Source organism: Chionomys nivalis, chromosome 3 (assembly GCF_950005125.1).
Source record: "Chionomys nivalis chromosome 3, mChiNiv1.1, whole genome shotgun sequence".
NCBI classification, from domain to species: domain Eukaryota; kingdom Metazoa; phylum Chordata; class Mammalia; order Rodentia; family Cricetidae; genus Chionomys; species Chionomys nivalis.
Genome location: NC_080088.1, coordinates 62,374,737 through 62,395,968, shown reverse-complemented (window position 1 = coordinate 62,395,968; position 21,232 = coordinate 62,374,737). Strand labels below are relative to the sequence as shown.

Genomic DNA, 21,232 nt, shown 5'->3' with positions numbered 1-21,232 from the left:
AGTGTGCATACCTGCATGTTGTCTTGGCTAGATTTTGTCAACTTGTCGTTTGGGAAACGGGACTCACGGTTGAGAAAATGCCTGCATAAACCTGGCCTGTAGGTGCCTGGTGTGCATTTTATTGACTAATGATTGATGTGGGTGGTGCCATCCCTGGACAGATGGTCCTGGAGGATACAAGCAAGCAGGCTGAGCAGCCTACAATGGAGCACGGCAGCGAGCAGATTTCCTCCAAGTCCTCTGCTTTAGTTCTGGTCCCCAAGCTGCTGCCTGGGCTTCTCTTCATGCCAGGACTATATACAGTCAGTGGAAACAAACCTTTTCCTCTCGTGGTGTTACCGCAGCAATAGACACAGGGAGACAGCAGTGTAAGCCAGAAGTCAATGCTTTTCAGAGACAGGGACTCTCACTGAGCCTGGACCCCACTGATTCAGCTAAACTGGCTGGCCAGCAAGCTCCAGGGATTACCCCCTTCCCTGCAGCACTGGGGTAATAGATAATGTGCCACCAAGTCCAGCTTGGTGTGCTCCAGACTGCTTCCACAGCAAACACTACCAACTGAACCGACTCCCCATCCCCTCAGAATATCACAATGCGCCTCTCCATATTCTTAGCTGTCTTGGGTAGGTCTCTGTCATTCCCTGTCCTGACTACCTGTTATGTTTTGCAGGTAGAATACTCAGGATTACAGCATGGGTCATGCAGTGACCCTGCCGCAAACCTTTCAATGGCTTCCCCACGAGACAGGCTAAACCCAGAGCTCTTAGTCTGACAGCTATGATGTGGCCTCAGTATGCTGGACCCGTGCTCTCAGCACTTCTGCAACATGCAGTCTCCAGATACTGCTAACCCTCACACCGCAGCAGCCGGCTGTCTCCTAGGACAGTGATCTATACTCTCACGTCCTGAAGCATCATTCCAGGTTTAGAGCATTCGTTCTCCTCCGCCACGCGGACCTCACGCTTAAGTCCGTTAAGGTAATGACTCCTTTGGTACTGTGGCCATCTTCACATCCGCTCAGAAGCAACTGCAGAACAGTGTTGCTTCTAGTTCGGTTCTCATCTTTACGTTGATATTCATAGCAGTTAGCAAGAGCCCGGCATGTGGTGGATGCTACAAAATATTAAATCAATTCCGCATTGACTTTTCGATTTGTTTTCATTCTTTCTAAATCTGAGTAGGTGGCTGATAGCAGGGTGGTTGGGAAGACCTTTCATGATGTCAGGAGCTGCAGCTCAACTAGTCACGTAAAACACGTAAACAGTGCAGCCCGGGGAATCACTAGCGCTTCCATGTGATGACTGCACAGCACCTAAGCTCACTAGAGTCTGTGTTTGAAAGGGTGGGCAGCACTCAGCTGCTCCTCAACATCTCGTGCAGCCAGCCTGTCACCTTTCGGGGGGTGACCACCACTCAGGGAACCCCGGCGAGAAATGACCACTACCCTCTGGCTTCTGCAGAGGACTGTCACTAACGGTTTTCATTCCAATCCTTGTTTGTGTTTCTGAGACAGGGCTTCTCTGTGAAACAGCTTTGGCAGCTCTGGCTGTCCTGAAATTCACTCTGTAAACAGGATGGTAGTTGCCTCCCAAGGCATGCGCCACCACCACCGGACTTTCATTCCAATCTTAAATCTTTCCTCCAAAGTGAAGATGCGCCACAAAGGGCGGCACACAACTGCAATCCCAGTCCTCTGAGGTACAGGGATAAGGATACAATTTCAGGACCAGCGGCTCCATGCCCTCGTGAGTCCCTATCTCAAAACACAAAACGGTGATTCAGACAAATGCTGCGTCTCCATCATATGCAGAGTCTAGACTTAAACACACACACACACATACACGACATCAAAGTGGATGGGTTGGAGGACAGAGGTAACAGGAAGGGCGAGACCAAAGTGCATGATAGATGGATGGAAACAGCACAACGAACACATCATTCTTATGACAAATACATGCCAAGAAAGAAGCATGGGAAACAGAATCTCTTTAAATACAGATTGGGAAAGGAAGCGAGTCCACAATGTTAAAATGAAGATGTCTAGCATACTCCCGTTATAATATGCTCAGAATTAAACTGCACATTAGCATTCTGTTACTTATTGTACTAGGGACTGAACCCAGGGCCTTGTGCATGCCAGACAAGCATTCTACCATTGCACTATATCCCTAGGCGAACACTAGCTTTCTTAAAAACATTTTTTACATTTTATGTATTTTGTCTGCACGCATACATGTACTTGTGTGCACAGCGTGCATGTGAAGGGTAACTTTTCAGGGTCGGCTCTTCCTTTCCAATTATGTGTGTCCCAGAGATCAATCACAGGCTTTGACCTGCTGAGACAGGCCTAGTTTTAACTTTTCATTAGGAAGCTAAGGCAAAACAGTCATCCCTGCACCCCAAATTAAAACATGAGATTCTATTTGGTATTCTAAGCAAATATGAAATCTACAACAAGAACTAGAAAGTCATACTATTGGTATTCTGAATAAAGGAGAGTGTCCAAAAAGCACTGGCAAAAACTGCCTCACTCACTCAGATTTACATCCTGTGCCTCCTGCTCCACCTGGATTATGACACAGAATTTCTCTCATCTGTCTTTGCTTATACTTTGGTCTATATATCTACAAGTGTTTTCATCTTTCTTCCCAAATTCTTCTTCTCACAGGAAATACGTGAGCTCCTGCTTACTAGGCTTAGAGACTAGGTACACAGGCAGAGTCCATCCGAGACAGTGTTCGTGTGGAGGAGCTAGCCCAGCAAATAACCAACCCTGTGAGCAAGCTGCAAAGCCACGCAGCCCGAGTCAGCATGTATTAAAAAATAAAACTAGGCAAACTGCAAGGAAGGAGAGACACCATTCGGGGGGGGGGGCGAGGAAGATGTTAATACTGACACTTTAAAAACACTGATTTCTGTCTCATCAAACCGTTCATTCCTTAAAATGATTAAAAGATAAAAAAGCGGTGAACTTAACTGTAATTTCTGTGCTGTTTTTCAAGCTTGGCAGTCAAATCAGACCCGGAGGCAGGAGGTACTTTAGCACAGAACCGTTTGAGAGGCTCGGCTGGACCAAGCAAACTTGCTTCTGATACTTTGTCAAATCTGTATTTAAGCTTATTTGGGTAAAACTGAGGGATGAAATCAATGACTTGACATTCAAAAGTAAACAATGAACAATGGCAATTATGAAATGACATCTACCACCACAGAATTCCTTGTATGAATTTTTAATGAATTATGAGCCAATGAACATTACAGAATTAAGCCTTAATATTTCTTCTTTCCTATGAACAAGGTAACTATAACAGCCTATCTCAAGTAGAAGACCATAGTGAACAAGAGTAATAGTAATTAACTTTTGTCCACCCGCGCATGCTTCCTCAGAGAACAACACAAGGGCTCCCCACGGCAACAACAAATTCAATTATCCATGTTTTCCTGATCACAGCTACAGCTGAGATACAGCAGACCTCTCCACCCACAACACTGCACTCGGTGTTTTCTCTTCTTCCCTCTGTATCCTTGGAGGTAGTGAGGGGAGCAAGGATCTCCTACTTTGTAGATGAGAAAACTCCAGGTGAAATCTTGCACAACTGCTCTCAACCGTTGCAGCACTCTCAAACCAGCAGGGCATTTTTAAATCCTTATGGTCAGAACATATCCCACCAACACCAGAATCAGAGTTACGGGGCCCAAGCTTAAATAGTTCTTTTTAGCCCCTCCAAACTCCAGCCACGCTGGGCAGCACTGATTTAGGTGCTACACCCCGTCTTCAGATACAACTGTCATCTTCTCCGTGCTTTCTGAGACCCGTGAAAACGTGACCGCCTCCAGTGCTGAGCAGTCTGCCTTAACGGTCTGACAGCCATGCTGGTCTCTAGTAACAAACAGATCCAGCTATAAATGAAGTCTCCCTGTCCTCCGGTGCTCATCCTAACTAGTAACAGTCAATTCTATGAGCTAAGAGTGGCTTGTTCTGGGAATGGTGGCACACACCTGTATTCCCAGTACTGGGGAGGCTGAGGCAGGGAGTTAGTTCAAGGATAGCCTGAGCTACATAGTGAGAACCAGTCTTTAAAAATCAAAAACAAACCACAGAAAGAATGGCTTGGTGTTAAATACAGGAATCTCCTGATTTTTGGTTCAGTAAGGAATGAATAACCATATGATTTTGTTTTCCAGTCAGCACCTTCAAAACTTTGTTACAAATGAACATTTATGACAAGACAGAAACAAAGTTACAAGCCAAACCCATGAGGCTCCGGAATTGCTCCTGAAGATGCAGTCAGTACAGCTACCAGCTTTTAACTATCCAGCCTTCATCCTTAGCCAGGTCTTCAATCAAATTTTACACACCACCAAATTGAGTTGTTTGAGACAAGAAAAACAAAAAACAAAAACAAAAAACAAAACATTTTCTGGGCCAGCTATCTTCCCTAGTGAGTTTAACACATAATTCCATTTTGTACAAGGTTTCTTCTTGATACAGATAATAAAAAGAGAATCTTTAACAACTTTCTCTTTTTCAAGCAAATACAAATACCTGTAACCCTTTCAGGAGGCAACTACAGACCTGTTCCATGGCTGAAGCCGCCTGATTCAGAGAAGTATTGACAAATTTAACTCTCAAGGACTCCAAGAACCCCAGCAAGCTGCTCACTGTCCCTAATTTTATTAGATTTAAAACAAAATATACATACAGCAATCATGTAAAAAGTACAAAGACTTTACTTGCCTTCATCAATTCTTATGTATCTGAACCATATTAACTATACTTTCATACAGAAAGATGTTTCTGTTGTAACAAAAGAAAAAACAAAGCCCTCAGCTCAAGTGTTGAATTATAAATTCCAGAGCGTATTAGTGAGAAGGTTTATGGGTCAAAATAGGAAATAATGTCCAACTCTTTCCAATGAAACTTTCCAATTGTTGCCAACCTAGGTTTTCAGCGTTAAGCCCATTGGGCAATACCTAGGTGATTAAGAACACTCTTCACCAGGGTTCAGGCTGGCGCTGTTTCAGATGGGTGAGTAAACATTTTGTTGACAGCCCCAGTGGAGACTTTGAGGCTTCTGATTGTAAACAATATGAAATTAAAAATTCTTCATAACATCTACAGCATTATAAAGTTAGGAAATAAAAGAACCGTTGACCATGTGTTCTAGGGTTTATACTAACAGCGCTCATACCGAGTGCTCTAAGAGCAGCTGGGACTGCTCTGTGCGGAGACAGTTTTCTCAGAAGGCCAAAAACTAAAGACACATGCCAAGAGACGCGAGACGCACATTCCTATTACGTCTGAACCAGCCTTGCTGGCATATGCATAATTATAAGTAGATCTATTTCCCCAGTCCTTGGCCAACCGAGGAACCTTCACCATAATTCTGTTACAGCCGTGGACTATAAGCCCCAAACACATATGAGCTAGTACGCGTCTCCTCTTCCTCTTAGTATTACCCTACTGTCCCTAAATGTCACTCTAATTTTGTACCATGTAGTGATTTTTAAGAAACTGAATTAGAACAAAGCAATCCCTTTGTCCTTTTTTCTTTTCTTTTCTTTTTTTTTTTTTTACAGTTTTTACACACATTATATATACAACTTTTAAAATAGCTGCACAATTTTATTTCTCATTGCTGGAGAAGTGCAGTCCAGGCAGACCATGCTTCTCAATATATTAAAAATATTAAATAAACCCAGCCAGTTTCATACGTTCTAAGTCAAGCTGGCTAGAAGTAAAGGGACTGGAGGAAGAACAGGCAGTTGTAAGATGGGACTGGCCTTCATTCGTACACACTACATAAATCCTGCGGTTTCCTTCTGCAGCACCTCTACACCTCACCTTTAAGCTGGAAGGAACACACTGCTAACGTAGAGAAGAATCTGTGGCAACATGCATATGTCAACTGCCCATTTAACCAACTGCAACCCTGAGGATTTTTCTGGCCCAGTGGAAAGAGGAAAACACTAAGATCGTCTCTGTTGTCCAGCTGCTTCTTCTCCAGTTCTCAACTCCGTGTGTTCTCAGGATGTTTCTTGGGCATGCACACATGATACTATCACTTCATGGTTCTACTTTCCACAAGTAGATCTCTTCTCCACTGTCCTTCTTCCCCGAAAGCCACTGTCATCCATCCAGAGGTTTTCCAAGATAAACCAAAGTCACTTCTGTGTTGCCATATACAGCAGACACTGCTGGGTACAAGCAAACCTTTGGAAGTCCTCGAAAGGCAACCCCCAGGAACTCATACCCACGCTCAAAAGCTAAAGTCTTATCTTCCATGTCCAAGATGACTCGGATTCTCTCTCCTATCTGTAAACAGACATCACAAGGTTAGCAGGGTATCCACCGAAGGCATGGGCAGGAAAATGATGGTACAAATTGAAAAAAGGAAAAAGTACAAAGGATCTGTGTCGTCTAAGTTATCTCTGTAAATGAGAGGGGACTTTCTGTGGTGGGTAAGGACTCAGAAGAAGGAACACACATCATTCTCAATACAGTGCTTCTTTAGATCATTTTTAAAGAAGACCTATATTTAATTACTTTAAATTATTCTTTGCTCAAATCCTTTTCTTAAGGAAGTTAACACTACCATCTATAACTTGGTACATTTTACCAAAAAGATCTTTCTAAATAACCCATTCATGTTGCTGTTATATATAAATAAAATATTAAATCACCAGAAAAAGAAATGATTTTTGTTTGTCTGTTTTGTTTTTTCTCTGTGTAGCCCTGGTCATCCTGGAACTAGACCAGGCATCCTAGACCAGGCAGGCCTTGAGATCCGCCTGCCTCTGCCTCCTAAGTGCTGGGATTAAAGGTGTGCGCCACCACTGCCTGGCAAGAAATGAATTTTTGATATATGCTAAAGCTTAAATGAAGCATGAAAACACAACATTAAATAAAACAAGCCAGCCAGAGAAAGATACATTTATAATTCCAGTAAGTATCTAGAAGCATCATACAGAGACGGCAGAGCAGGCGCTAACGAGGTGAGAGCAGGAAAGTGGAACTGCTGTTGAGTGACAACAGCTTACGTTCAGGATGAAGAAAAACTTATGGGGCTACAGAAATGTCTCAGCCGTTCAGAGCACATGTTGCTCTTGCAAAAGTCCCAGATTCGGTTCACAGCCCCCACAAGGTAGTTTACTGGCATCTGTTACTGCAGTTTCAGGGACCTGACACCCTCCTCTGAACTCCGCAGCATCAGTTACACACGATTCACATACATATATGCAGGAAAACATACACACATAAAATAAAATTTTAAAAATCTACCCCACACCCCAGACAGGGCTTCTCTATGTAACCCTGGCTGTCCTGGAACCCTGTGCAACCATGCCTGCTTTTAAAGAGGAACAGCAGCACTGTCTGTCTAAGCTTCCAATCCGACACGCTCAGCTCTTCACCCAGGGTCGTCTCTCTGGCTCGCATTCATACAGGAAGGCTGCATTCAGATGCCGAAAGTGGAAAGGAGGACTGGCCACAGAGCTCCTCTGAAGACTGCTTGCCTCGCACACAGGAAGGTCTGGGTCCCGTCCCCAGCACCACACAACTGCCAGCACTTGGGAGGTGGAAGAAGGAAGACGGGAGTTCAGGGTCATCACTGGCTACACAGTGAGACCAGGGACAGCCTAGGCTACATGAGCTCCTGTCTCCAAACGCAGGTAAAAGATGAAGAAAGTCGCCGGGCGGTGGTGGCGCACGCCTTTAATCCCAGCACTTGGGAGGCAGAGGCAGGCGGATCTCTGTGAGTTCGAGACCAGCCTGGTCTACAAGAGCTAGTTCCAGGACAGGCTCCAAAACCACAGAGAAACCCTGTCTCGAAAAACCAAAAAAAAAAAAAAAAAAAAAAAAAGATGAAGAAAGTCCTAAGATTTATAACTAGGATTTAATACTTCCTGATTATTATTAACTCTTGCTGTTGTCATTAACTTTCGATCATTTCTTTTCTGTCACAATGACTGCCCAACCGGACCACAGGCATCCCCCATCTTGCAGTCCTCTAAATCGTCTACACCATGCCTGTCAAGCAAATACACACATGACAGCACTCCTGTCTGTCGTCCTAGGAGTCCTCCCGTCAGTCTCAGGAATTAACCCTATTTTGCAGCAGATTAAGAAGACACAATTAGCCAGGCGGTGGTGGCGCACGCCTTTAATCCCAGCACTTGGGAGGCAGAGGCAGGCGGATCTCTGTGAGTTCGAGACCAGCCTGGTCTACAAGAGCTAGTTCCAGGACAGGCTCCAAAGCCACAGAGAAACCCTGTCTCGAAAAACCAAAAAAAAAAAAAGACACAATTAATTCTGCTGAAATTCACAAGTTTGCTTCACCTTGAAACATGCCACATGTATGTTTACAGTAAAGGACTCGAAAAGCACAAGATTCTCTAGCATTGGTGGCTACCAATGGGTAAAATGTGTGTGGTAGGCACACCTTTGATCTCAGCACTTGGTAGGCAGAGGCAGGTGGATCTTTGGATTCAAAGGCATTCTGATCTACAGAGAGAGCTCTAACAGCCAGGCCACACAGCACAGCACGGTCTCTAAAGACAAACAGAAACGTGGACGGCAGAACAACTAGACACCAGAAAGGAGCAAAGGACGAGAGCATTCAAGTCCGCACACGAGCTCCACCCACATCCATGTGAGACACAGATGACATGCGCATGAAAAGCTCCCAGGGAAGTGGACTGAGAAGCAGACAGGCCGAGAAGAGCAGAGCTGAAACCTGCTGCTGCATACCGTAGAGGCATGAAGTTTGCAGTCTTGAGTTCCAGCAAGTTAACTGTCTACCATTACAAAAAAAACCTGCGCACACCAAAGAATAAAGCAGTTTCTAGAAAAAGAAGACATCCCAGAATTGCTAGTACATCTTACCCATACATGCAGTTTTCAATTAAAAAAAAAAACACTAAGATAAAATAGGAAAAGTATGATTCTTGAAGTGGTGGGAAATCAAAAGAAACCAATTTGCCGGGGAGTGGTACCCTTAATCCCAGCCCTCAGGAGGCAGAGGCAGGCAGATCTCTGAGTTCAAGGTCAGCTTGGTCTACAAAGTAAGTTTCAGGTCAGCCAGGGCCACACACAGAAACCCTGTCTTGAAAATCAAACAAACAAACAAAAAAATGACTCTTACCTGGACATTTGACAAAGAATTCAAAGTATTTATAGTTATTATGTGTGTGTGTATATATATATATATATATACATATCTGTGAAATGTAGTTAAATAATATATATGCACTAATATATTACAGCCATTCTAAATATGTCCAAAGAATGAAAGAAATATGAAATTCTCAATAGAGAAATGGATACAGAAAAAAGAAACCTAATGAACTCTAGATCTAAAGCACACAATAACTAGAACTCATTAGCCTGGTTTAACAAGCTGAGAAGGTAATAGACTGGTAGTGGACATGAAGCTAGAGCCACAGAAATGATGCAATCAAAGAAGACAATGAGTGCCAAGTATGGTGACACACACCTTTCACTGCAGCACCAAGAAGGAGAAGCAGGTGGTTATCTGTGAGTTTCAGGCCAGCTAGGGATATATAGTGAGACATTGTCTCAAAAGCAAAAAAAAGAGAAGGCTTGTGGATGAAGAATAAAACATTCATAAATTAAGGGACGCAAAGATACTATTAAGCAGTTCAACAGTTATAATGTATGTAAATGGACTAACCTCTTAAAAGACAGACTATAAAATGCTGTTAAATAAGAAAGGTTCAACCACATACTATTTAGGGGTCCCATCTTAATAACAAAATGAATCAAAAGCAAAAGGCTGGAGGGATGCTTTATAATAGTATTCCATAAAAAGTTGGAGTGGCTACATTAAAATCAGACAATACAGACTCAAACAGGAATATTGATAGAGTCAAAGGTCATTTGCAATGATGAACAGGGAACTCTAACAATCAGAGTCCTTAAGTCTATGGAGCAAAAACTGAGCGCCCCAAAAGAAAAATAGACAAGTTAGGGAGCACAGTTAGAGACTTCAATACCTTTCTCAGTAAAAGAACAAGTAAAGGGGGCTGGAGAGATGGCTTAGCAGTTAAGAGCACTGGCTGTTCTTCCAGAGGTCCTGAGTTCAATTCCCAGCAACCACATGGTGGCTCACAACCACCTATTACATCAGGTGCTCTCTTCTGGCATGCAGGCAAACATACAGACAGAACACTGTACACATAACAAAGAAATCTTTAAAAAAAGAAAGAAAAATCAGTAATAATATAGACGACTTAAATCCTATCATTCCACCTGACCTAAGATTTTCAGAATATTCCATCTAAGAATATATTTCTAAAATATATATTTTATATTTTAGTATATATTTCTAAAAAATGGAAATAAGCCAGGTAGTGGTGGTGCACAGCTTTAAACCTAGCACTCAGGAGGCAGAGACAGGTGGAATCTCTGAGTTCAAGATCAGCCTTGTCTACAGAGTGGGTTCCAGGACAGCCAGGACAACACAGAGAAACCCTGTTTCAAAAACAAAACAAACAAACGAAAACAAACAAACACAAAGAAGAAAAAGGAAGAAAGAAAACACAGAACAATCTCCGAAAACAAGGACATGAGGATTTCCACTGCACCTGAAATAGTGATAAGATTTCATGTTCAGTGATAGAACTGCCCCCTCCTCTCTATAGGACATATATAGAGTCTTTAAGAGACAATGAGGAATGATTTTACGAAGGAAAATCCTTTCAGCTTTTGCACCTCAAGAAATGTATATATGGCCAGGCGTTGGTGGCGTACGCCTTTAATCCCAGCACTAGGGAGGCAGAGGCAGGCAGATCTCTGTGAGTTCGAGGCCAGCCTGGTCTACAAGAGCTAGTTCCAGGATAGGTTCCAAAAGCTACAGAGAAACTCTGTCTAGAAAAGCCTAAATAAATAAATAAATACATACATACATACATAAAATTTTTTAAAAAATGTGTGTGTATGTAGTATGTATATGTGTGTGTATATATATATATATATATATATATATATATTACCTTTTATATTAGTGTGCCAGAACTGATAATTTTATTACCATATTTTTTATGTGTACTGGTCTTTTGCCTGAATGTCTGGGCATCACTTGCATGGCAGTGTCTGTGGAGGCCAGAAGAGGGCATCAGATCCCTGGGAACTGGAGTTACAGACAGTTATGAGCTGCCATGGATGCTGGGAACTGGACTTGGGTCGTCTGGAAGAGCCAGTGCTCTTAACCGCTGAAGTATCTTGCCAGCCCCTCAAAGATTATTGAAGCTAAAGATTTCAAACTACCTGTGGTTCCAAAATGTGAAATCTACAGTCCCTCAAGACTTCTGCTTTGGGAATTTCTTTTTAAAAGATATTTTTAAACACTGTGTATTTTATACGTGTGTATAAATGTTTGCAGGTGCCCACAGAGGTCAGATAAGGGAGTTGAGGCCCCTGGAGCTGGAGTTAAAAAGTAGTTGTGAGCTGTCCAAGGTAGGAGATGGAAACTGAACTCTGGAAAAGCAGCAAATATTCTTAATTGCTGAGCCAACTCTTCAGCCTACTTGTTGGAATCTTATTGAATTGTTTTATTCTCTGCTGAATCTATAATACGGCTTTGAGACACAAGAATTGTAATTTTAATTCTAGAATCAAATGAGTGCAAGACATTAAGATGGGAGAATATGGGGTAGGGAGGTGGCTCAGCAGTTAAGAACACTGCCTGCTCTTCTAGAGGACCCAGGTTCAATTCCCAGCACCCACATAGTGGCTTACAGTGTCTGTAACTACAATTCCAGAGGATTGACATCATCTTCTGGCTTCCAGGGATACACAGACATGCAAGCAGACAAAACACTCCTACCCATAAAATAAAACTTAAAAACAAATTTAAGATACAGAAAATAAATGTAGCAGTCTGCTTGAACTTGTTTATCTCTATAGAAAACACTAATACCTCGAAGGGCTTTGAATCCATACATTAGAAAGAAACAGAGGGTAAATATGCATGTATATGCACGTGCATTTGTTGTGATGATGAGGTGACCAGAAAAGGGGGTGGGGGAGTCCTGGATGTTTCATGACACATGGAAGATGACAACCTTGGACACGAGCCACACTGGTCTTCTGAAGCACAGCCTCGTTTCTTTAATCATATTACATGCAGGCGATGTGATGCTATAGCAACTGAGCACAAAGTGATTCTGAGACAGCATGGCCAGCAAAGCCTAAAATATTTGGCCCTGTATGGAAAGTCTGGCAACCTCTGACCCAGGACAAAGACTGATTACTCAAATATGTATTAAGAAATACTGACTTATAACCTTCAATTATTTACTTTAAAAATTACCAAAACAAAGACAAAAATCTATAGTGGCTATATAAAAATGTTTCTATTTTAAACAAATTAAGATGTGATTTGAAATGGCCCACACAAGAAAATATCGTTTCTCACCTGATACTTTGGTGCGTTGTTGCACTGTGGAAAACTGCCATTGACTTCTCCATTATGTAGCAGATTATTGTCCACCAGATTCCAGCCCCAGCTCTGGTCGTCACTCCCCAGCAATGCCACATAACCTTGGCACTGCATAGGGGCCCGTTTCGTAGCAATCCCTATCACTGCCACAGTGCCCAAAGGGCCCTCCCACCATACTTCCCAGGCGTGGCGGCCCTCACTGAAACCAATCTTGGTCCTTGCACCATCGGTGCTCTGAGCGATGGGGTTCCGATGTAATGTGAAGCCATTCTTCTTGATATAGACATTCCTGGAGCAGTCATTTGTGCTGAAGGCATGTTGGAAAGCACGTACCTAAAAACATGAGAACCAGACCAAAAGAATAAACTCGACTTTTTTTTTCTTAAATATTAAAATGTAGCAAACTAAATGTAGTGGCTCACACCTGTGATCTCAGCCCTCTGGGAGGCTGAAGCAGAAGTGAAAGTTCAAGGCCAGCCTGGGCTACTGAGCAAATCCCATCTCTCTCCCCTGCTCCCAAACCAAAAAACTTGAGGCTTTGTGTTTATAAATAATAAGATCATAAACTTTTAAATAGCACACTATTTCCAAATAATGAATAAAGCTCTAGCTGTGAAATTAACATTAAATACTGTACCCCATTAAAAATAACTCCTAGCTCGAGCTAGGCATAGTAATACTTGCAGGTATTTTCTAAATCAAAAAAATAACAGAGAGAATTAAGTCCTCGTGATAATGTTAATATTTTCTCAGACTATTCCACAATTTTAAGATTTATTTATTATGTATACAGTGTTCTGCCTGCATGTGTGTCTGCAGGCCAGAAGAGGGCGCCAGACCTCATGTGAGCCACCATGTGGTTGCTGGGAATTGAACTCAGGACCTGTGGAAGAACAGGCAATGCTCTTAGCCTCTGAGCCATCTCTCCAGCCCCCAGTCCACAATTCTTACAAATTCTAGGAATTTTTCCCTGTCACAGTGACAGCCTCTTGCTCAACCTCCTATCACAGCTTCCCATTTTGTTGAACTGATTCTACTGCATTCACTGAGTGACTCCCTCTCTGCCCCACAGAAGCCTACAAAAGTAGTCCTTAGCCTTAAATTCCTTCCAGAGCTGTCTTTCTGAAACAGTATCTCCACGGACTCTCAGGTCAGCTAACAACTTTTGACAGCTCCACACAGAGGACCACATCCACTGCAACTTCCTCCTGGCTCCAAAGCCTCTCAGAGCAGGCTGATGCACTTCCTACCCCACCTGCCTCGCTGGGCTCCTAGTGTCCCATCTGCTGCCCTCTTCCTTGTTCTCTAACGCCACCTCCGTAAAGATATTCTTAGCCAGGGCCACCCAATTCCCATCCTCCTCCTCTCCTGAATCCCCATTCACTATTGTCTGTACCACGTAACGCTTAATTATAAGGATCTTGTTTTCTAATGTGCTTCTAAGCAGATGATTCTAGTAAACAGTTTTTGCAAAAACAAAATCAACAACAAAAACCTAATGTAATCTAAATTGGTCAGTGTAGAACCTGCAAGAAATGGGAAAGACAGAAGAGCACATTAAACAACATCATGGGAATGAAATCAGAAATCTAGGATGGTAACAAAAAAATTACAGGGGAGGAGGTGGAAATGGAATCAATCTGCAGTCTAAGATAGCCTAAAAAGACTTAGCAACTCCTTATCATGAGAATGTATACAGATACTGATTAAATAAACTATAAACTATAATATTTCATATTTATGAGGCAACACTGCAATTTTCTATTAAGAAATTACTGTCAGTTTCTTTTCTCTCTCTCTCTCTCTCTCTCTCTCTCTCTCTCTCTCTCTCTCTCTCACTCACTCATTCATTCATTCATTCATTCACTTTGTTTTCCAAGACAGGGTTTCCCTGTGTAGCTTTGGAGCCTGTCCTGGACTAGTTTTGTAGACCAGGCTGGCCTGGAACTCACAGAGATCCACCTGCCTCTGCCTCCCTAGTGCTGGGACTAAAGGCGTGCGCCACCACCGCCCATCTTGCCAGGTTCTTTTTAGAGATGACACTAGTATCATAGTATGTGTCTTTGCTTTTAAAATACTGAAAAATTCGGGGCTGGTGAGATGGCTCAGTGGTTAAGAGCACTGACTGCTCCTCCAGAGGACCCGGGTTCAATTCCCAGCACCCACATGGCAGCTCACAGATGTCTGTAGCTCCAGTTCATGAGAATCTGACATCGTTATACCAATGTGCATGAAATAGTTGTTTTTTTTTTTTTAAAAAAAAACTGAAAAATTCAAATGAAAAGGAAAAATGCCCAATTAATAATGTTTAAAGCTGAATGTGCCTTTAGTCCCAGCATTGAGAGGCCAGCCTGGTCTACAGAGAAACAAATACTATCTTGAAAAACAAAATTAAAGTCAAGTAGTCTCAGTTTCTGAACAACCTAGATTTCCTATTTCAACATCATCAGTACAGTACAGCCTCGGGCTTTTGAGTAGTTTCTCCTGAGCTCAGCAGCCCAACCTCCTTCTCCAACACACTCTCCACTTCTCAACAAGCTGTCCTAATTCTGTTTCTACAAATGAAAACAAAGACCTAGCTTAGGATATAAGTTTGGATATAATTTAGAGAAGTATAGGCAGACACAGGCATTTGGGATAACCAGTGCTACCTGGAGATATGTAAAACACGAGTTATAAAAGTTTCTGGAAATGGGGGTATAAATGCTGAACATGCATGGAATCCTGGGTTTGAGACAGAGCACGACAGGTAGGGGAAGGGAAGGAGGAAAAAAAAGATGAACCAACCGCATACTTCCTAGTGTCATGCTCTCCCCACCCCAGTCCTGCTGCCCGCTCCTTGGGATTCTATTTGAGCCACCCTCCCTAATCTCACCCGCCCCGTCTGCGGCAGTTTTCCCCGCTGTGCCCTCCTCTCTATGTGCCCTCTGTATCTCATGGCCTGGTCTCATTAAAACACAGCTTTTACTTCTTCCTTCATCTGTTCAAACTTGTATGGTTTTCCAATTGCAGAATAAAGCCCAAACAATGTATGAAAACCTGTGTTTCAGCCGGGCGATGGTGGCGGAGGCCTTTAATCCCAGCACTCGGGAGGCAGAGGCAGGCGGATCTCTGTGAGTTCGAGACCAGCCTAGTCTACAGAGCTAGTTCCGGGACAGGCTCCAAAACCACAGAGAAACCCTGTCTCGAAAAACCAAAAAAAAAAAAAAAAAAAAACAAAAAAACCTGTGTTTCAAAAGGCCTTCATATATCTAGTGCCAGGTTACCTTTATAATCACATTTCCCTTCATTCAACTAAAATTACTTTCTATCTTTAGCCTAGAACTTTCCTGAGCCTTAACTACCAAGTGCTGCCTGACATCTGTTGAATGTCTCAACTCTGTGCATTCTGCTCTTCCGCAGATGAACTCTAGCTCAAGTGACACATTATGTACCTCAAATACCTAGGAGTCATTCCCTGCTCTTCCTTCTTTTTCATTTCTATTTCCAAACTACTGCCAAATTCTGTAGATGCTTTAAGGAAAAGATTGTTTGATCCCGCAAATTTCAGAGAAAACACAGATAATCCCAATATCTTAATTTTCTCTGAGTGAAAAAAAATCAATGTTAATGTATGATGACCTAAAATCCTAGTGCCATACCTAAAGACAACAGGAGGAACGGCCATCAAATCCTGGCGATCCTATTTCCTAAGTGTTTATTTCTCTCCATCTCTTTCACTACCTACTTTCTAACAGATCTAAAGGATTTCTAAAATCTTCTTCCAACCTCTTCTCCTTACTGAAGTAAAAATAACCTCTTTAAAATACAAACCAATCCAACCACCAGTCCCCATGTCTGTTTCTCTTGCTCACAACTAGAAGCGGCTTCACTACGTTGTCCCACTGCTTTTCATCTCATTCACACCGGCAGCATCTGTGCTAGGACTACCGCTGACATTCTAGTTTCTCACACCAGCAGATTCCCTTAAAAGGCCCTTCTTGCTCCTCTTGGCCTGTTCATCCTTACCCCTGGGGTCTCTCTGAGCCTATGCACGTCTGACCTCCGTACCCAGTTAAAGCCCCCATTACTGACACTCGGAATACAGTGTAACTCTCACTCACAATACTCACCAGTGCAGTTTACAACTGCAAAATGATCAGATTAACATCTATTCCTCAGGCTGGGGCATGTAGCTAGCATGCACTCAATCCCCAGTACTGAAAAAGAGAAACACAGGCAGGCTTGCACACGCATATGTGCATGCCTTCTATACACTATAATCCCCATAAGGCACAAGTTGGTAAGACTTTGCATTTTTGCTTTCCCTTTATGTTTTTCTGTTCAGAGTTCTTCATAAAATTTTCAAATCTACCTCATCTTAAAGTTCAGCTTAGTATCATCTTCATGTCAAACCTTTTCTAATTCTCCACTCAACTCTTTCCAGTGAACTTCCTCCACTACACTAAGGAGCAAAGTGTGCCATGTGTTACATACACTTCCCTCCTCTAAGGACTTCAGACTCCCTGAGTACTTCCTGAATTACATTAACCTTCCATCTTCAAAATATTCACCTGAAACCCAGGATAAGTACAAGTCCACCCTGAAGCTGCAGTATACACAGCAGAAAGTTAAAATATTAGAAACTTAAGTGATGGAGGTGGGTCTTATATCAATCTGTTGTTTTTATTGGTTAATTAATAAAGAAACTGTCTAGGCCCATTTGATAGGCCAGCCCTTAGGTGGGTGGAGTAAACAAAACAGGATGCTGGGAGAAAGAAGCCGAGTCAGGGAGTTGCCATGATTCTCCCACTCCAGACAGACGCAGGTTAAGATCTTTTCTGGTAAGCCAGCTCGTGGTGCTACACAGAATATTAAAAATGGGTTAGATCAATATGTAAGAGCTAGCCAATAAGAGGCTGGAACTAATGGGCCAGGCAGTGTTCAAAAAAATACAGTCTCTGTGTAATTATTTCGGGGCATAAGCTAGCCATGTGGGCAGCTGGGTGCCAGGGACGCAGCCCCGCCGCTTGTATTACAACACTTAAGGAAACTGTCTGGAAAGATACAAAACTAGTATCAATTTAGGTGGCTTCCAAGGATGAGACCTGGGTAGCAGGGGGACAGCAGCCAAGGAAGACATGTTACTTCTACTGACGCTCAGCTCACATGGATACATTATCTACTGCACGCTTGGTGAACTCTTTGTGTGTGGTGTGTGAGTGTGTGTACACTGGATGGCTTCCTCTTTGGCTCACCACCTTATTTTTTGAGACAAAGCCTCTTGCTAAGCCTGAAGCTTGTAATTTTGGCTAATCCAGCTGGCCAGCGACAGCCCGAGATCCACCTGGCTCAGGCCCAGCATGCTGGGTTGCGGATACATGCCAGCCTAGCTTTTCCAGCCAGCCTGGGAATCTGAGGTACACATGCTCACCCAGCAAGCAACTCACCTACTAAGCTGTTTTACCCGTCCTTTTATCTCAATCTTGACTCATGTAAATGTAACTATTAAAGTAAATACAAAAATGTATTCATTTATTTTGTTTTTTAAAATAAGGTTTCACTTTGTAGTTCAGGCTAGCCTGGAACTCACCAAGCTGGCTTCAAATTCATTTTGCTCCTCCTGCTTCAGTCTCCCAATGTACCACCATATCAAGCTTAGAAGCCTTAAGCTAGACAAAAATAATAAATCTTAAAGGACAATTTTTAATTTTTTTTTCTTGAGAAGGGATCTTACTACATAGCTTTGGCTAGCCTTGAACAGAGACCCACAGAGGCCAAATTTTTAAAGTTAAAAACACTGACTATCAAGCAAAGTAGGACAATATTGAAATCTTCTGCACTCTCCTCTAAATTACTATACAATTAATACCCAATGACTATCTATACTACACAAATACAATCCTGGCAAATGATGTTCTTTTACTTAACAAGAAAAACAAGGACTCCAGAATGCTCTCTAGATAGGTGGTAGTGGTGCACGCCTTTAATCGCAGCACTCAGGAGACAGAGGCAGGTGGATCTCTGTGAGTTCAAGGTCAGCCTGGTCTACAAAGCAGGTTCCAGGACACCCAGGGCTGTTATCCAGAGAAACCCTGTCTTGGGAAAAAAACAAAAAAACAAAAAAAAACCTCAAAACAAAACAAAACAAACGAAAACCTCCCTGATCTTCCAGAGTACCAAAGTTCAGTTCCCGGTGCGAGCGAGCGTGCGTGCGTGCATGCCTCTGTGTGTGTGTGTGTGTGTGTGTGTGTGTGTGTTTGTGGGAGCTCGCATCTGTCTGTAACTCCAGCTCCAGGAGATGACACTATCTTCTAGACTCTGTGGGTACTGGTATTCACATATTTGTGAATTCACACACTTGCATCAAAATATTTTGCCAAGAGTGGTCACACCTGCATCTCAGGCATTGGAAGGCAGAATTAGGTGGGTTTCTGTTAAGGTCTAGGCCAGCCTGGGTTGCTAGTGAGAGACCCTGTCTCAGGAAAAAAAGAAAGATTATCTGATAATTGACATATTCAACAGCATGTGTTCCTTCTCTTATCACATTAAAACTTGTTTTAATATAAAATAAACCAGTAGCAGTGATCCATACTATAATTTTAGCACTCTCAAAGAGACAGAAAAGTGGCAAGTTGGAGACTGCCCTGAACTATATAGTGAGACCCTGCCTCCAAAATAGACATAATATATGTGTATATACATATTTATAATACACATATAATAAAAGAAATATTGTATCTATTTCACATGAAAAATTACTTTGACACTCACTAGCATAGAGCATTAAAAAGGAATATGCTTGCTGTTAGGTTGGGAGCCTAGGCCCCAGTCCCTCGCATCTATCCCAGGCCTGGTCTGGACTTTAAATCCCAGCAGGCCAGGTCCTGACCCCTCCCTGGGGGTGGGGTCAGGACCACTCCCCAGGGTACTTAAGTGATCCCCCCCAAAAGAAAAACACGTGGTCCCCCTTTCTTCCTCCCAGGGGTCGCTTTTCTGCAGCTTCCCATTTCCCCCTCGGGGCCACCCGAGAACGCAGATCTCCCATTAAACCTGGATATTTCTTAATTTTGCTTGTTTTGATTTGGCCTGATTGGGAATTTTTGCGTCGTCAGAGAGCTTGCTTAGGAAATATTCCTAACATTTGCCACATTCCAGATCTAGATCTGACTTTATCATCTCTCATATATGCTCCTTGTTTTGTTTTGGGACAGTGTCTCTTATTTTGTGTAGCTCTGGCTGTCCTGGAACTTGACATGCAGACCAGGCTAGCCTCAAACTCACAGAGATGCACCTGCCTTTGGCCCTGAAGTGCTGGGATTAAAGGTGTGCAGCACCACACCCGGCTTCACTTATGTTCTTGATGATTGCTATTCTAAAGAGCTACTATCTGTCTAAACCCGAGGACCATTGTCTGGGCTGGAGAATCCTTGGTCCTGCCACAACCTGTTACTTAGCATTCTAATTTTGTTATGAAGACATAGGAATGGAAGAAAAAAAAAAAAACAGAAAAACAGCAATCAACGTTTAGATGATAAATACAACAGAAGAAACATCAACTGGGTAGAACTATGAAAAAGATATCAAGGAAGTAATCAATAATAGTAGCACGAGGCAGCTTTATGAGTTATATGGCACCAATGGAAGGATGTTCTATTAAAATCTCTTCCTTGCAAATTAGTTAGCAGGATGCGTAACCCCAAACTCACTTGGAAGCGTTAAATACTGCCGCTGCATGAGAACGTCGGCACAAAGAATGAAATGTGCTTATTAATCGGAGCTTGGAAAAGCTGAGGTGAATGCAAAGATCCCGGCAACTAAACCCATTTCAAAGCAACCAAGACGAACTAATGTCATAAATCAATCTGGAAGCCGGGAAAACAGAAAATCAAGGATACTGGCTGGAGGTCTGCCTGTAAGACAGTCGAAAGTAATAAGAGTGGTGAAGATCAGGGATGGAATGCCACCTAATATTTTAAAAAGTGAGGTGGCTCACAAAGCAGAACTTCAATGCAAAGAAAAGACCTTTACGGAGACGAGGAGTAAGGACGGTACTGACTGGCTGAAGCCGTGGAAAGGCGGGATGATGAGGTGAGACACCTGACTCAAGCTTAGAAGATACACCCCGAGAACGGCGGGCAGGATAAGAGCCGGGCTTCGACATGGCCCGGGCTTCCCTCACCTTGGCCTTGTAGCTGGGCAGGTTGCAGAGGATGTCCGTGCGCAGAGCCTCTTCTGCCAGGCTGCGGGCGCACAGGCTCCGCCACACCTCGCTGTTCTCGTCGCCGTGGAGGCAGCGGTACCAGTGCTTGCACACCAGGGCACAGCTCCGCAGCTCCGACAGCTCCAGGTAGGAGAACACCAACTCCAGCACCCGGCTGGGCAGTCGGCCGCCGGCCCCGGAGGAACCCGAACCCGCGCCCGCACCAGCGCCCCCGCAGCCAGCGCCGCCCGAAGCTGCTCCAGCCCCCGGGCCCGGCGCCGCCATCACCTCACTAGCCGGCCCGAGGGCCGCCGCTGCCGCCGCTTCGCCCCGTCTCGGCACCGGAGGCCAAGCCTCGCCTAGAGATCGGAGCAGCGCGCTCCACCACCCCTTTCAGCTCGGGCCAGCGGCGCCTCCACTGCTCCCGCCCCTGCCCGGGGGCGTCCGCCGTGTGCCCCGCCTCACTGAGGGCAGACGCGCGGGCCACTCGGGTCCCCGCCCCTCGTAGCCGCTCAGCGCGGGCGCCGGAACCACCCGCCTCGCCCGGCCTCCCCGCGACGCACCCCGGGATCCGCCATGCGGGTTGAGG

At 43.7% G+C, this 21,232-nt stretch overlaps 1 protein-coding gene and 1 non-coding gene across 2 annotated transcripts; both read right to left on the bottom strand.

Annotated features, from left to right (window-relative positions):
• Window positions 1-3,222: 3,222 nt before the first annotated feature.
• Window positions 3,223-21,226, bottom strand: Fbxo45 (F-box protein 45). Its single transcript, XM_057764858.1, has 3 exons — window positions 20,623-21,226; window positions 12,438-12,794; window positions 3,223-6,316 (listed from the first exon to the last, which is right to left on the bottom strand). The coding sequence occupies exons 1-3, from the start codon at window positions 20,926-20,928 to the stop codon at window positions 6,131-6,133; spliced, it is 849 nt and encodes a 282-aa protein (XP_057620841.1). The 5' UTR covers window positions 20,929-21,226; the 3' UTR covers window positions 3,223-6,130.
• On the bottom strand, window positions 15,987-16,130 carry LOC130872320 (small nucleolar RNA SNORA79). Its single transcript, XR_009056927.1, has one exon. It is a non-coding gene; the product is annotated as a small nucleolar RNA SNORA79 (small nucleolar RNA).
• Window positions 21,227-21,232: the final 6 nt, after the last annotated feature.

What these genes read in the sequence shown, in the direction of transcription:
- Fbxo45 (XM_057764858.1), bottom strand. Translation starts at nt 20,928, where the DNA reads ATGGCGGCGCCGGGCCCGGGGGCTGGAGCAGCTTCGGGCGGCGCTGGC. An exon ending in TGCCCAGCTACAAGGCCAAG is followed by an intron (nt 12,795 to 20,622) that starts GTGAGGGAAGCC and finishes TCATGTTTTTAG; the next exon opens with GTACGTGCTTTCCAACATGC. An exon ending in ACAACGCACCAAAGTATCAG is followed by an intron (nt 6,317 to 12,437) that starts GTGAGAAACGAT and finishes GTCTGTTTACAG; the next exon opens with ATAGGAGAGAGAATCCGAGT.